This window comes from Gekko japonicus, unplaced genomic scaffold (genome assembly GCF_001447785.1).
Source record: "Gekko japonicus isolate JY-2015 unplaced genomic scaffold, Gekko_japonicus_V1.1 scaffold572, whole genome shotgun sequence".
Classification (NCBI taxonomy): Eukaryota; Metazoa; Chordata; class Lepidosauria; order Squamata; family Gekkonidae; genus Gekko; species Gekko japonicus.
In genome coordinates this window covers 714,991-732,770 of record NW_015167553.1, presented here as the reverse complement: position 1 = coordinate 732,770, position 17,780 = coordinate 714,991, and the positions used below count along the sequence as shown (strand labels likewise).

At 41.4% G+C, this 17,780-nt stretch overlaps 1 protein-coding gene across 1 annotated transcript in view; it reads right to left on the bottom strand.

Annotated features, from left to right (window-relative positions):
- The window catches only part of CPNE8 (copine VIII), a 149,320-nt gene extending 131,945 nt beyond the window's left edge, over window positions 1-17,375 (bottom strand). The window contains exon 1 of the mRNA XM_015413714.1: window positions 17,047-17,375. Coding sequence (XP_015269200.1) covers window positions 17,047-17,180 — 134 coding nt within the window. The 5' untranslated portion in view covers window positions 17,181-17,375. The remainder of the gene's footprint in view (window positions 1-17,046) is intronic.
- Between the last annotated feature and the right edge of the window lie 405 nt (window positions 17,376-17,780).

Below are 17,780 nucleotides of genomic sequence, written 5' to 3'. Positions count from 1 at the left end.
GGAATTGTTGGCGGGGGGATTCCAAATCTGTTTCCAATCTAAACATTTATCGTTATAATGGACATATCCCCACCTGGAGTACAAAGTCAAAGGCTGCTCGACATCTGAGAACTTTATCTGGCAAAAAGTATAATTAAGAAATCAGGAAAGCCAAATGGATGAGGAATTAATTTTTTTAATTCTTAACTTTTAATCTTTAATTTTATTTTTTATGGAAGTGTGCATGCGTGAAAGATTTTTGGCTGCAAAGATAAATCTGCCATGAAACTGTTCTTATATTTACTTCAGAGGATTGCTTGTTATTGTACAATTATATATAACTAGGAATAAGGCCCATTGTGGAAATAAATACAACAAGCTCTAGAGACTCTGGCCTTGGGCCCTCAGCGTCAATTTGCTATGGTGACCTCAGCAGAGTATAATGACACAGCGCTGCTGTTTTCTAAAGGGGAACTGATCTCTGCCATCTGAAGAGCAGTTGTAATTCTGAGTGATCTCCAGCTCTCTCCTGGAGACTGGCAACAATGGTTCCCCAGGATGAAATGGCTGGTTTGGAGAGTAGCATCTATGACATTGTACCTGTCTGAGGACCCACACTTCCTCAAACCCCACCGTTGTCAGGTAACCCTGTCATGGTGTTGGAATGTGGGGGAGGCATCTCCTTCTCCACGCCAGCTCATCCTGTCTGGCTTTTCGCTGCTTATCTCTGCTCTGACCTTGCTATTCCTTCCAGCTGCAGCATTGCCCGGCCTGGGAATTTTAACGGTTTGGGCACGCAGCCACTTGCTTGCCCCTGCGCGCGAAATGTAATCATTGGCTTTAGCTTATGGGGAGGGACATTTGATTTTACTATAAGTCAGTAGCCATCATATTGCCAGTCATTCCTGACACAAGCTGTATACTAGTTATTAGTAATGGACTATCATTAAACACTTATCTTAAGAAGCCTTGGTGTGTGGTGTGATCCTGCTAAGGAACCTGACAACCGTCTCCATACGTCACCCCTCAAATCTCCAGGAATTTCTCAACCCAGAGGTGACAACCCTATCTCCTTCCCAGCCAACCATCAATCTACCGTTATCTACCCCCCTGACTTCAGGTTTCCGTCTCCTCTCCTCTCCCTGCAGCCTCTACCTAGGAGAAGTACAGTCTTTCTCTACAGTGGGGACCAAAGCAGCTCACATCATTCTCCTCTCCCCCTTTTTGATTTGCACAACAACCCTGTGATGAAGGTTAGGCTGAAAGTCTGTGAGTGGTCTGAAATTAACCAATCAGCTTCTACAGGAAGAACCCGGGTCTGGCAGACCCTGCTCTGAAGCACTAACTGCTAAGTCACTCTGGCTGTCATGGAAGGGTTGCCTCAGCAGGGTATAATGACACAGAGCCCACCATTTTCTCCAGGGGAACTGATCTCGGCCATCTGGAGAGCAGTTGTAATTCTGAGTGATCTCCAGCCCTCACCTGGAGATTGGCAACAATGGTTTCCCAGGAGGAAATGGCTGGTTTGGAGGGTGGAGTCTATGGCATTGTACCTGTCTGAGGTACCACCCCTCCACAAACCCCACTCTCTCCTGGCTCCACCCCTCAACCTTCCAGGAATTTCCCAACCTAGAGTTGGCAACCATATCTCCTTCCCAGCCAACCATCAACCTACTGTTATTTGCCCCTCTGACTTCAGCATTCCATCTCCCCCCCCCCAAAGCCCCTACCTAGGAAAACTACAGTTTTTCTCCTCCTCAGTGGGGACCCAAGCAGAAGGGGAAGCAACCTTAGCAGGGTATAATGACACAAATTCCACCCTGCAGAACAGCCATTTATTCCAGGGGAGCTGATCTCTGCTGTCTGGAGAGCAGTTTTAATTCCTAGTGATCTCCAGCCCTCACCTGGAGATTGGTACCAATGGTTCCCCAGGAAGAAAAGTAGTCTTTCTCTGCAGTGGAGACCAAAACAGTGTATATCATTCTCCTCTCCCCCTTCTGATCTGCACAACACCCCAGTGAGGTATGTTAGGCTGAAAGTCTGTGATTGGTCTGAAATTACCCACTCAGCTTCCACAGCAAGAACCTGGGCCTGGCAGACCCTGCTCTGAAGCACTAACTGCTACACCTAGGGTAGCCAACCTCCAGGTGTAGCCTGAAAATCTCCAGGTATCACAACTCAACTCCAGACAACAGATCTCTTCCCCCCCCTGGAGAAACTAACTGCTTTGGAGGTTGGGCTCTATGGCATTCTATTCAGCTGAGGCCTCTCCCATTCCCAAACTCTGGCTTCTGTAGACTCCACCAAAAAATATCTAGGAACTTCCCAACCTGGAGCTGGTCAGGACTTGCGCCAATGAGTTCTTCACAAAGGACTGGAAAAGGGCCTCCTGCCTTTGCCTTTTTACTGACAGAACCAAACTTGGTTGCCTAGCAACAGCCACTGAGGGAAAAGTTAGTCCCACAGGAGCCAAGCAGGAGAATTGTCTTTGTCAAGAGAGACAGTTGTTTTGGTAGTTTATTCTGTGAGGGAAGAGTGTCCATGCTGGCAGCGGGTGGGGGAGAGGAGCGGACCCATCACCCAGCCAATGGCACACAAGTACTCTTGAGTGGCAGTTGATGGACCAATGTCTGATGGAGCACAGCACAGCCAATGGGAGAGCTAGAAATTGCAAACGTGTTAGGGCAATTATATATATATAGGACAGAAGATAAGACTGAGACATTCTTGGAGTATTTGACCTTTGTTGCCATGGTAAAAGAATACAAACTCCTGACATCTAAAAGTGAAAGTAACTGATTTGATAACATTCTGGAGTACTTGCTTTGATTTTTTTTAATTCTTGTTGTCATGGTAAAAAGACACAAATTCCTGATAGCTAAAAGTGTATGTGATTTGAAAATGGTCTCTCTCGATTTTTATCTTCATATCTTGGATTATAAGCTATAACAAGTTCCAGAAAGAATTTTAATGGGGAAGGTTCATCAGACCAACCTGGCACATCAGATACAATGCAGAAATTACTTGAACAAATGGGATGCAGAATAGAGAGTAAAATAGAGAATCTTGAAAACAAGATAGAGGCTTTTGAGAAAAGAATGAATGAGAGTTTTGGGAAATCTAAACAAGAAATGAAAGATGATGTGGAAAAAATTGAAGGAACAATAGGGCATGCTACTGAGGGAGTTAAGCAAATCAATTATAAAGTGGTTGCTGTACACAATAAAATAGAAGAGATTGACAGACATTTGGATTTTTTTATCCCCTATGGACTTGAGAGAAAAGAAATACTGTCTGAGGCATAGAGATATCCAAGAAGAAACTGATGAAGATATCAGAGAGAGGAGTACATTACTTTTGGCAAAATTTTTACAAAGGAAAGAGTTAGATATGGAATTTGTGGACGACTCTAAAAACTAAGATACAGCTGAAACCAGAGTCTTTTCTGTTATGGAGCTTTGTTCCTATGCTTGACTACAGCAGCAAAAAGGACATATGCATAGAAATGTAAATGTCTGAGAATACCTATAATAGAAGAATTCCTGGAAAAGATGTTGGACTTGGCAGATATGGTTAAATTTATGGTACTGGTTAGGGAAAAGATAATTATTTTACTTATTAGAGATTGCATGAAAAAGATAAAGATGATTTGTGGCTTATCTGAATAAGAAATCTACTTAAGAAAAATTAAAAAGAGAAAGAGTTCTTGGTTATATATATAAGCAAGGAAAATTCTGTAACCAAAATTATATTTGCTGTAGAGAAAATTGAAAGCCTTTTATGTTCCCCTCCCTTCCTTTTTCCCTCTTTCTTGCCTGTTTTTGTCCTTTATGCTGTATCCAATTGATGCTATGGTTTCAATTTTTTCTGTATGTCTCCCAGTTTTATTCTTCTAATAAAATTAAAATTTCTTCAAAAAAGAGAAATTTTTCCACCCCCTGTATATAAATATAGTCTGTTTATCTATAGTCTGAGCTGTTTTGCTGCAGATCAATCACGGTAAATGGCCTAATGTAGGATATGAAGCATGGAAAACCCCCAGAGATTCTAGGCTTCACATTTGCTTTCATCGGTTAACATTATTTAGATACTTAAATTGTTTAAATTTGAATCATAATTTTCCCCATTCAAATCTTCCTGGAAAATCCAAAGCACTGCGCACCACAATGTTTTAATCTCTTGTTTCAACATGATTATAATTTAGATTATCCTCAACGAGCACATTTACTTGGGGGAAGTGACAAGGATGTTTTTGGACAAGGTCTCCTCTAACCAGCTCTTCAGTCAAAGATTTTGATATACCATGACTGTACCAGCCATAGCTCTTCCCTCTATCCTATGAATGTATTTTCCTTGCTTTCTGATCATGGCTATCATGTTGATCAGTGCCTTACATGCCCACATCAAAGAAGCTTGCTGCTACAGTCTGATATAGCTCCTAAGGACCCTTCCCCATCTTTCAGGACCTCTGCACTGGTGGCCACTGAGATAACTACCAATGGGACCAGAATAAAAAACTCTCTGCTGCAAAAAGGAATATAATCTTTAAGCATTCCAGTGTCATAATTTGAGGGCACAAGGCAGGGGGCACAAAATAATTTGGGAAGGAAAATATTTAAACCAGTCCTTTACCACTAGGGAATACCTTTCCTGTTTGCTTTAAGAATATTCTAGGTCCCAGACTGAGGGTTCTCCTCTGAAGGAATGAAGGAGCTTTAGCATTGTTATTACTTTGGTAATTTAAAGGGAAAGATCCTCCTGAGTAAGCTGACACCTGTTTGTGTTGAATCCGCTCCTACAAGCAGTTTCCTCCCTTCCCAGTCTGAGAGACAATGTGAATCATCAGATTCAAGCAGCATGGCAACCAAAATCTGGCCTGGATCCAGAGTGGATACAAATCAATGATTTTAAAAAAAATTAAATAGCATTTTAAAAATTTAAATTGGATTTTATTTGATAAAATACTTTTCAAAGAAAAATCTATCTAAAGACTGTTTAAGATACATTATAGCCCAAAGGTCATGTAAGGATCAGTTTTAATTATGCAGTATGGGACTGTATATTCACACAATGTTTAAAATTCTTCCTAAATGAATTCCATTAATTCATTTATTAGGACCCCAATGTCATGCTCTCCCAGAGGTATTTGGGAGATTATTTCTATCTTGAAGATACCATCACAGATGCTTGGTTTTGCAGTTCTCAAAACTGTGAATTTGTGTCTGCAAAGATAATATGCCTCTTCTTAACAGCAACAATGTTTTAAAATAAACATAGAGTTAAGAAAGGGACCTCTGTCCTATTGTTCCTCTGCAAATCTATTGTACACAGAATCAACCTTTACCTCTTAAGTGCTAAGTTTTAAGAAGTTTAATGAATAGAAGATTGTTTGGGGTGGAATAGATCTGAATAAAGAGGAGATGTAAGAGCAAAGTGTGAGGAGGGTGGAGCAAATATTAGAAGTGAACGTGAATTTTTTTTGTGCAGAATACTCCAGAAGTCTTGACATCTTTATGAGTACAGCATCATGAATATTTAAGCAAATACAAGAACATTAACTGTTATTATTTTTCTTCTTCCAATAAGTACAGCAGAAAAGTTGTCCAAACATGAATGATTAACCTATTAAACTAGGGAAGTCCACCTTGCAATGATTTCATAATTATCTATTTCAAATGGTAAATAACCAAACCACCATTAATTTTCTTATATAACTGTAAAATTAACCCAAAAATTATTCTTTTAAAAATTAAACCTTCATCTGGTTTGTAAATATTAAGGTTTTAACAACCAACAATTATGAGCCTTTATGAAGAAAACCATTATTTAAATCAAGTCTTACTGACTACTGATTTAAATCCACCCTGTCTGGATCCCATGCATAAACCAGAAAAGACTCTGGGCTGAGCAGCTTTTTAAGGATGACATTTCCATCCCTGCTGGCTATGCAAGGATTCTGAAGCCATTTCTAAGCTACTTGAGCTCCTTTAAAGAGATTCATACAAGAGGGGATCTATCTGAGGCATTTTCTCCGTCTGTAGTGTGAAGCCTGTCTATCTGACAGTTTAGAGGATGGTTCTTAGACAATGAAAAGCTGTAGCCATCCCTTCATCTCTCAATGAAGCTGAAAAGGGCAATTCCCTATTCTATAGAGCAGGTATCCCCAACATTTTTGAGCCTGTGGGCACCTGTAGAATTTTGAAACAGGGCAATGGGCACAACCATGTGGGAGGTGGAGCCAGCCACACACACAGAGGAAGCCCAAGTGCAGGGGATAAGAGAAGTAAATTTTTTAAATATCCCGGGAAAGAGCATTTCAGAGAGAGAATAAAACCAACACTGCAGTGGCAGCCATCGCTGAAGTGTTATTTTAATGTGAACAGACAATCAGATCTCAAATGGGTAATCAAAAGCCCTACTGGGCAGGACCCCACCTAGCCTCACCCACTTTCTCAAAACAGTTGTTGGGCACTAGGAAAAGTGCTGATGGGCACCATAGAGCCCCAAGCACCACACTGAGGACCCCTGCCATAGGGAGTTGGATAAAAGGTGAAGGTTACTGTCCTGTGACAATCGGAACTGCCCTGCGCTACTTAGTGCCAACTGTTGATCTGGCACAAATATTGACTGCTGATGCACTTTAGGAGAGCTCCTCAGATTGGGACTAGGGATGCACATTCGGTTCGGACGAACTGGGAAAAAACCTGAATAATACCTATTTGGCATTATTCGAGCCTGCCAAAAGCAGGCACAACCAAATGCCTGCCCTAATCTGATCTGGCCAGCCGAATACGAATCCCCAAATGGATGTTGTATATTTGGCATCCATTTGGGGAATCCCTTTGCTGGGTGAGGAAGGGAAAGTGTTTAAACTTAAAACACTTTCCCTTGCTTCTGGGGATCGTGCCGCCTCAGTGGAGTGACTCCCCGTCCTTTAAATACCTTCCCTTCAGTGATAGCAAATTCAGTTCGTCTGATAATTCCTGAACCCCAGTATCATACCGATACTGGGATTCGGGAATATCAGGAAATACCAGGGAAAAATTTTTGTGCACACCCCTAATTGGGAGTCAGAGATAAGTGCTGTGAGGCTATGGTCGTACCCAGAGCCTCAACCACTTTTCGGATAGCATCTGTTTGGGCACATACTCCTGCATCTGTGGACTGCCAAAATTTCCTAAAGCCACTCCATTGGGGAGTCAAAGGCTTTTTCTCACACTTCTTCAGAGTACAAGCTCATGACCATCACCTTAAGTAAGGCACAAATGTTGCAGTTTTAAAGTTTTTATTTTAATTTAAGGCTCAAGACAAATGCTCAAGATAAAAACATGTATGCATTTAAGCCTTAAACAAACTAAGCATTTAATGTATTTTATATAGCAGGGCTTAAGGACTCTAAAAGTCAAACTACATGTTGCATGCAATTGTGTGCAACTTTCCCTTTACTGGGTTTTTTTTCTTTTTGTTTCACACACAATTATGTGAAATATAGATTTTGGCCCTGAGCCTAAGGCAATAAAATGTGAGGAACAAGTTGACTGCAATTTATCAAAAAACGCATACAGTACAGGCCATTTGATGTCAGACTCAACTGAGGCAATAAAGATATATGGAGACAGTATCTTGACTGTTTGGCAGCCTTAGAAAGTCAGTTAATTAATGGAGATTCAGAAAAAGATACTGCTACATGATCCATCTGTAAAACACATTGCCTCACTGCATAAACAGTACTAGCACTTTAATTCCTAAAATATTCAAGGGTAAGAAGCAGAATTATAGCAAAAACATACAGCAACAATGTAAACAAGAAAAGTACATAGTCAGAGGACCAGCACACTTATTTAAACATAATTTTAGTTGCAAAGAGCTGATATGTACAGTTTCAGAAGACATTTTCAACAATACTAGTGTACTTTTCTCAGGTTCCTTAGAACCAGTTTAAATGTGAAAAAGAAACAGAAATCACATGCTTCATTCCTTTTAAAACATGACTGCACTTACCTGTAACTGTTGTTCATCCAGTGGTCTTCTACGCAGACACACATGAGACCGCATATGCGCAGGCCAGTTGCAGAGAGGATTTTTCTCAAGATTTCTAGCTCTTTTCATAGGTTCTGGAGTGTTCCCCCTCCCCTCCAGCACATGCCAACATTTTCCCGCCTAAACGGGCGCATGATGGAAGCTGGGGGAGCACTCCTGTCTCAGCTCTCCATTCACTACTGTGGAAAAAGATCCACACAGTGGAGGATCCTACAGCAGGGATGCGTGTCTGCACAGAAGATCATTTGATGAACAACCATTACAGGTAACTGCAACCATATTTTCATCTTTATGGCTTCTGTGCAATCCCACATGGGAGAATGGCAAGTTCACTTACTGCAGGAGGAGGGTGTGGGATATTTAGTGAAATGAAGACTGCAACAGTGTTTTCCCCATAGCTGCATCACTCCTGGAATGGACATTGATTGCATAATGTTTCAGAAATATCAAGGCCAAAGATCATGTAGCTGCTTTACAGATGTTTACCACCAGAACTCTCCCTGCTGAGAAAGACTGAACCCTGGAAGAATATGCCTTAACCAGTAGGGGACAGTCTACCTTGGACAATAAGTATGCTAGTCTAATGGCAGAGATTACCCAGCCATGGTCTGTGAAGAGGTGGTATACCCTTTCTATTGACGATGAGGAAGAGATTATCTGAGTTACAGAAGTCTTTGGTGTGGTTCAAATAAAATAACAAGGCTTTCCTTACATCCAATGCATACCGTGTTTGTTTCTGGGGGCTCGTGGGCAAGGGAAACAAACACTGGAAGAACAAAGTCCTGAGACATAAGGAAAGTAGAGACAACTTTAGGAAGGAAACTCAGTTTAGTATGCAACACAACTTTATCCCCATGAAACTTAGTCAAGGGTAGTGAACAACTGAAAGTTTCAGTTCCCCAACCTGGTGTGCAGAGGTGATGTCCAATCAAAGTGCCGTCTTGCGTGACAACAAAGAAATGTCACACGTTGCCACAGGTTCAAATGGTTTATGCATTAAAGTAAATAGGACAAGGAAAAGACTCTACTGAAGAATGAGAGGTGCAACTAAAAGGTACATCCCATCAATAGTGTAATGATATGCAGAAATGGCCACTAGATACACCTTTATAGTTGATATTCTATCCCTGTTAAATCACTGTGTCTATTTTGTTGGAGTTTCAAGTTGCTTACACTTCAGTCATTACAGAGTTAAGTGTTGTTTGTTAGGAAACAGGATGTTACGTTACATAATGTATTCTACAGCAGGAAAGTTTGTGGGAGTTGTTTAGTCTAATGAAGTGACCTGTAACCTTTGTATTGGTCAACTAACAACTTGCTTATGGAAATGCTTTGATCTAGCATTAATGTATTCACAAGGTTTATGGCTCTTTGTGTGAAGCAGACAAGAAACTCCCTCTAGAAGCCGACAAAAGATAGAAAGATGTAGCTGATAACATAGTAGTACTGAAAGTAACTGCAAGTATGTAACCTTTTCATTTTATTTCTTTTATCCAAAGTACCTTACCCATGCTTTATTTTGTTTTGTAGTAAATATATTTTTCTTTTACTAATGTGACTCTTGTGTTTGCAAAATGACCATCCGTCTTGAATCTTAGAATCCCAACACTGTTAAATCACTGTGTCTATTTTGTCTTCGTGGAAATTTGGGAGTGCCTTCTAAATATTCATTAGTATTCCTCACTGCCCACATCCAAACAGTAAACGTTGCTAAATGTGTTTGAGCTGCAGCTGTTCTAGCAGTACAACCAAATCTATTATGAGATTAAACACTGTCACATTTGGGGATTAAGTATTCTACCAAGGAAAGTGTATGATGAGTTTACTAACACTTGCTGCCACTGCAGGACAAGATATTGGTGAGTAAATGAATATAGTATACTGGTGGAGAAAACTGTTCAGCAATGTGCAACAGTGATGCAGGGAGGGAACACTTAGAACTGAGAAAGCAAAGCTAATATAAAAAATGGTATACATATGGCCTACCTTCAATGAAATACTGGAGGAAAGGTATGCTTACACAGATGAAGACAGAAGTACATGCAACTATAACACGTTAATAGATTCAGGTGGGGTAGCTGTGTTGGTCTGAAGCAGCAGAACAAAGTTTGAGTCCAGTGGCACCTTTTAAGACCAACAACGTTTTATTCATGGTATAAGCTTTCATGTGCAAGCACACTTCCTCACATACAGATACATCTTAATAACTGCTCTTAAAATAGGAGAGGCCTCTACCACCATGACCGGAAAATTAATCAAAAGCAGCTCCATTTTCTGTGCCTTAAAACTTAAAATCTTTGTATGTCCTAAATTCCTGAACTCTGCTTGAATTCTTCTAATGTCATAATTGGTGCTAGCTACATAATGAGATGTCACATTAAGAATGTAACATGCCTGCTTAAAGTGCTGTACACTCAAGATAAACAAGTACTATACTAGTGCTGTACTCAAGATAAATAAATGCCTGGTGATGTCTGTCCTGAGCCTAGCCTTAGAGATAAGATACAGAAGTTAGAACATGAAGACATAACCACAAACAGTTGCTTACCATTGAGTAAATGCCTGTTATCTTTAGGAGTAGTGTGCCTTCATAATTAAGTGCTGAAATGTGCATTACAGTTTTCCCTTGCTCAAAAGCTAGTTGAATCTGACTGGAGGGGGTAGTGCTCATCTCCGTTTCCAAGCCAAAGAGCCAGCGTTGTCTGAAGACATTTCCGTGGTCATGTGGCTGGCATGACTAAATGCCGAAGCACACAGAATGCTGTTACCTTCCCACCAAAGTGGTACTTATTTATCTACTTGCAATTTCTCACTTTCGAACTGCTAGGTTGGCAGGAGCTGGAACCAGAGACGGGAGCTCACTCCATCACACAGCACTAGGATCTCGAGCTGCCAAGCTACAGACCTTCCGGTCTGCAGCTTCAGGATCTTAACCTCTGAGCCACCATGGCCCCTGAAATGTGCATTAAAGAAATGTAATTGGTAAATGTAGTAAATGTTAATGAAAAACATAGTGAATACATACAGAATAGGTCAGAGGGTAACTGGAGATGAAAGATGATACTACATAATGCACGGTATGTCTGTTAGAACTTTAGAGACTTATTTTCAGTATCTGGATAGAATCTCTCTGTGTAGTTTGAACTCTTTAATAAATTCTTTTCTGCTGAAGTCCACTGTCTCTATTTGAACACCTTGCTGGAACCCTCAAAATTTTCCCCATCAACCACATAAAGCTTAGTCATAAGAATATAAGTGTGGTCTGTTTAAAATGGCATTAGCCCTCAATATAGTTTAATCTTGTACAATTTTCAACAGCTGAATTGTTTCTTAGAACATTTGGAAGAACTGATGTCATGGTGCTTAATCATTCCAACTTGACTCAGCTGATGGAATGGAGCTTGACCATAGGAGATGGACATTTATTAAAATCATATATGCAAATTTGCTATTGCAGTACATTTGCTGCTTATCAGCACTATAAGCAGATGCTAATGCAGTACAACAGGGACCTAAGCTAAAAGAGCGATTTAAATGTTACTGTTAGATAAATTATTGAAAGGCACAGAAGTAACAGAAGAAAAGGTATTTGAAAATAAACAGCTACATTCTGAAACTAGATCAGAAACACAAATATGGGAGGACTCAGAGACAGGCTTACCCATCTGGATAGCTTTTCACACTGTAACACATAGCATCTTTCAATAAAATAGCCTTATAGAGTTGCTGTTGCTTATTTGTTGTGTGGGAGTCTGATATCTTCCCTCAAGGAAATGTTTCTATCATTTTCTCATCACCCAAAATTTAATATAACATTTTGGGGAAAATGTGATTATTTCCCCACCTACTAGAACCACTTTGATTTGAAGTATCCAAAAACTGATTCTGAAACCGTCACTGGAGTGTCCCAGGGCATCATTGATACTAAATGACAGAGTTTTCCCCATGACCATATGATGCCATTATATCATTACATTATTTCCATTATTGGGTAAAATTCCTGGTGTTGTGGTGGAATAGCACTAACCAGCTCAAACAACAAAAAAATAGTAATACACTTTGTCAATTTAACCAAAAAGAGAGAGAGAGGTGATAGCATGTCATTGATTAGTACTGCCATTTTTACAATAGCCCTTCCACACATCTGTCAAAAGGCAAATATTTAAAATGATGTGTTTAAACTGAGATTTATGTGTCTGTATGCCTTTAGTGTCTGCTCCTTATGCATATTAATATGCTTCCTATTCTGTTTGATTTGGTGGAAGTATACTTCTATAATTCCCCCCCCCCAGTATGAACAGATTTGCACTATTATACTATGATACTAGGAATACTACTTAATGGTAGACAATACTAGGAATACTACTTAATGGCAGAAACAGTGAATGGTATAATAGCTACAGTCTCAAAAAAATAAATTTAAAAGCAGTTCAGAAGTTAACAACTGGAACTGCAAGGACCAAAGGTGAAACAATTTGTCCCTGTGGAATAGGTGCTTGCTGCTCAAATTCAAAGCTGCTCACCAGAAACTTTGATAATCATCAACAGAGACAATTCAATCAGAAATCACCATGTATCTGGTCACAGGAGTTGAGCAAGGTAAGTTTGCCTGGCAGTCATGTTTGTACTGAAGTTCACAGAGTGTCTAGCGGCTGCAAACAAAGACAGTTGCAGTTATGGTGCCCCCAGAAACAGATCAAGCAAGGCAGTATGCATGCGCTCTTAATGGGCTGCTGGCACTCACAAGCTCCAGCACCACTCCCATCTTCTTGGGAAGGCAGATGCTGAGGATGGAAGGAATAAGCAGGGCTTGCCCTGCAAATGTTCAATCTGGCTGTGGAGCATGGGCCAGGCGAAAGTGGCAAGTGTAGACTGTTGAAAGTTCCAGATGTGATGTGCCCTGTCTCAGACCTCCAGATTTAGTGGCAAGAGAGGTTAGATAGCTAGATAGGCTAGATGTTTCTTCTGTCACTGTCCCCTTTGAAATTCAAATTATGTTCTCAGGGACCATTTCCCCTTCCTTCTTCTCTCTCACTCTCTTGGCACCATGAGGCAGATAGGCCTCTGCTTCCATCCTTTAGTTAGTAAGTTAGTAATCTATCATGTTCCTACTCTTTCCTATCCTGAGCCCACTTGCGGGGAGGGCGGGATATAAATGCAAAAAAATAAATAAAAATAAAAAGTATACTTCTCAAATAAAGGGAGAAGTATTTCTCTTCTAAACCTGCTACACGGCTCTGTGTAACTTTGTAAACTGACTAACCTGGTGAAATAATGCTGCTGCATTTGTACCTTTATTTAAGCACTCTGCTAATGGTGACTGGACTAACCACTGCAGTTAACCTCAATATAGACAGGCATCAGTTCCAAGGGAAAGGTCAATTCATGAGGCATCTAAGCAAACCCTTCATCTCCCCCCCCATTGCAGTCAAGAGTGTGTGGAAGATGTCCACAGAAACAGAGAATTTGTTGGCTGTGCAGCCATGCATTATCAAACTCCCAGGCCAGTCCTCTCACAGTTGCCTCAGGTGACAAGCTAAGAAGCACACACAGAACATGATCACATTGCAATTGCAGAGCGAATTAGAACAGGCTCTCCACACAAATACACTCAAATCAGCTCTTTAAATAAACAGAAGGACAACAAGGAAATACTGAAATACAACCACTTAACAATGACATCATCTGTTTTGGGGGTAATTATCAGGAATCCAAATAACGCCAGCTGCAGATGGAAGAACTAGTGAGGAAGCAACTTCAGTTACATATTGTCCATATTGTAACTCAATCAACTGAGACAGGATCCACTATATTCAATAATTTTATTCCATGCACAACAGGCAGCAAACATGAAGAATCATAAACTGCAGTAAGTAAGAAATAAGGTAAGAAAAAGGGTGACAAATTCTATCTTGGCAGAAAATGCCTTGCATGACTCCCAATCAAGCTTCCAAACTGAAAGCAAGTTGCTTACATTCATTGCTATTTGTCACACCCCAGAAACATTCCATGGTACATGTTGCACTAATCTTCACAATACTCTACACTAGATCAGTGGGGAGTATGCACATCCTAAACATCCAGAAGCAAGAACAACTTACAATAGCAGCCAGTACAGTGCACAAGTCTGGAGCATTTATTCAGATTCTTAGACTTTCACATCTTTTTTTAAAATCATCAGATGCACGAAGAGTTGAATAAAAGTGAAAACTAGTAATCCTTGTCCAGTGCATAAGTTTCTGATCATGCACCACCAGTTCTTCCAGCCCCACATTAGCATCAGTCTACACAACCCGAGTGCTGCATGACAAAGTGAGCTCCCATCTCTGGCCTCAGCTCCTGCCAACCTAGCAGTTGGAAAGCAAGAAATTGCAAGTAGATAAATAGGTACCGCTTCGATGGAAAGGTAACAATGTTTTGTGCACCTTGGGCGTTTCGTTATGCCGGCCACATGACCACGGAGACATCTTCAGACAGTGCTGGCTCTTCGGCTTGGAAATGGAGATGAGCACCGCATCCCTAGAGTCGGATTTGACTGGCTTTCAAGCAAGGGAAACATTTACCTTTACCTTTACACTGGCCAATAGTCCTTTGTCATATATAGCCATCTCTGAGAAGGGCACAAAATTGTCCACAGCATTATACGCTTCAGCACAGAAAACATCAGGAGAAAGAGTTTACTTCCCAGACAAACCTGGCTTCAAAAGTCTTGTATAAGCTGAATCATACTATATTTTGCCAGTAACAGACACAACTTCCTTAGTTTTTACGATAACATGAAGAAGATACTTCCCCACTGATTATTGCAAGCACCTACAATGTACAAAATAATGTGACATAAATAATAAATGTTATGTGATAGAGAACATAGTCTAGAAAAAGGAGCAGTATTTTCCCCTCTGATTTTCTTGCTAGCAAAAGTCTCTGGAAATGTACTAAAGATTTTTAAAAGAACTGTTTCCCAACCAATCATTCCAGAATCAATTCAACAGAATCTGGAAGCAGTAAGTGGGGGGTCCCCATTTCTGAGCATAATGAATATGCATATTCATGGATCTCTTTTCTCTTCAAGCATGAGCAAAGCTACAAATATTTCAACTAACATTCTAAGACCTGAAATTCTATTTCAGGGACAGTGGACAAAAGTAACCAACAGATAACACTGACTTTAGTTGCTAATACCACTATAAACTTCTTTTCTCTGTCCCTTTCCCTTTATTTACTCATTCCCTTCCTTTAAACATCAACACCTACTTGCAAAACAACCCTTTCAACTAGCAAAAAAAATGTGGTGCAGGAAGGTGGCTGCGGAAAGATACCAGATTAAATGGTTAATTCAGCTAATTTCAAACCAATTTCTTCAGGATAAAATGTGATTAAGAAATCTTATTGCCATCCTGTTTCCACAAGTAAACAACAAACTCACATGGCTCTTCAGGTGTTTGCACTGAGATAATTAAGTCAACATTTTCCTACCATTTACTTCTGGTAACAGAGGGTTGACAAGAAAGACACTGAATATTAAGCTGCTTTGTACCCAGCTTTACAGATTCTCAACTGACCCATTCGTAATACGAAAGCAAATTTCTAATATTGGGCAATCACTGCATTACCCTCAATACCCAGTGGGTGGGGGAACTCCTAAAATAAAAGACCCTAGGAGAAAAAAGGATTTTGACTCCACCCCTGTGCATTACACAATAGGGATATCAGAGGCAAAAGAGCTATTTCGGACTTGGATCCCAGTCTCTCAGACACAAAAGACAAGATATCCCATTCTAATCCACCAGAGAAAGAGAGACTAGTCCCATTTAACAACTGAGGTGATCACCAAATGAATTCTGTCCTCTTCACTCATGTGTAGAAATTGCCTTTGTGGAGAGGCACTGAGTGATTTCATATTTAAATCCTCACTCATATTCAATAAGAACACTGGTAAAAGAAATGGGGCAGAGGAAAGCAACACAAGACAGAAGGAAAGTCTGATACTCTTTTGCTGTACAGAGCAAAAAGAAAATTTTCACATCCACAGACAAACCTAGGGAAGCATGAGAAGGTAACACAGGTGGAACAATTCCAGGAGGAATTCATATCTTACTACACCCAGTGAAAGGGAATGCCAAAAGGCAAGGAGACTGAATGCCAAAAGGTAAGGGGATTATGTGTGCTTTTCTCTCCCTGTATCATACAGAGGAAAGATATTTCACAACTTCAACATGGAGCAAATAGGAAATCCAGCACTTTCAGGGGACCAGGTGAAAGGGGGGATAAGACTCTTATTGCTGTTAATATTTGTAAATTCCTATTTTTCTCTCTCTCCCCCTCTCCTTCCAGCCATTCTGTATTCATTAGTTATGTTCAATGATGGGTTTTTATTGTGGTTCACTTCAGAGATATGAACCCATCCACACAATTCCCAGCAGTACACAGGAAAGAAATTTCATACACGCACACCTTCCAATAGAAATAAGAGAATATTGAAAATTGTTCTAATTTCATATACCTCTGGCAGGTCACTTCTATGCCCATGTTCTCTCCCCCCCCCCAACAAAAGGAGCCCTATGGCATCTTAAAAGAGGAGCAATAATTCTGTTCCAGAATAAGCTTTTGTGGACTATTAAAGGCTCCACAAGACTCCTGTTTGCTTTTGGCACTCTAGTGGGTGGTAATGATTTCATATTTCATATTCCGATCCAGGGGGAGGGGGAGGTTAGGAAGGAATTTAATCTGCCAGGATCCTAGTATATGGGGGGATTCATAAAAGCATCACAGCAGGGAGGGATTTCATCACCCCACCACCATCCCTGACCCGACCCCTATACACACACCATGAAGTAAGCAACACGGGTTCCGTCCACACATTCCTCCACCTTTAGAAGCGCCTCAAAAGCAACACTCCGACCTGGCTACTACTACTTGCTCATCCCCTAAGGGGACTTTTCAAGCATAACTAATGTCTGTGGAGAGAAGAGAGAGATCCGTCCCCTTCCAAGTAGACACCCCCCCCCCCAATCGCCCATTTCTCACCTGCACGACACCGACACCTCCACCTTCGTAGCAGGGATGCTGGCGCTGAGCGGGTTAAAATCCCCCACGGTCGCCATATTCCCGTATCTGTCCAGCTTGGACAGCGGCCCCAACAGTTTGTCCGGACCGAACATGGGGGCAAAAAGGCGGGGCAAAAGCGAAAGGAGGAAAGGGAAGGGAAGAGGTGGCGCCAAGGGAACCTCCCGGAGTAAAGCACACGAGCGGGGGAGGAGGAGGAGAACGCGAAGCAAAGCGGGTGGTCAAATGAAGCAAGGAGGGAGGGTCTCAGGAAGCCTGAAAACAACCAACAACTGACTGACGGCGGGGGGGCGGGGGGGGGGGGGGGGTGAGTTTGGAACGAGGCGAAGAACCGAACAGGCTGGGTGTGTTTCGTGACGTCACCGCCCGAGCCGAACTCGTGCGTGTGACCCTCTTCCTCCTCCCCAACGGACCACTCCTGGCGAACAGCCGTAGGGGGCAAACGCTCCTAACGGTTCGCCCCTAGTGGCTCGAGGCAGTTCCCCTCCTGGCCGAGCAGGAGTAGGCGTGGCTTCTTGTCAAACTTCCTCGACACCCGGGAGCCGTTAAAGGGGAGAGGGGCACTCCAAGGGATTCCTTTCAGGGCTGCATTTCCCCTGCCGCCCCCACTTTTTCATGTCAGTTGAATGGCTTTTTTTTTTTTTTTTTTACAGCTGGCGCCCGTGCCAGGCACAACGTTAATAAAGCTTCTCTTC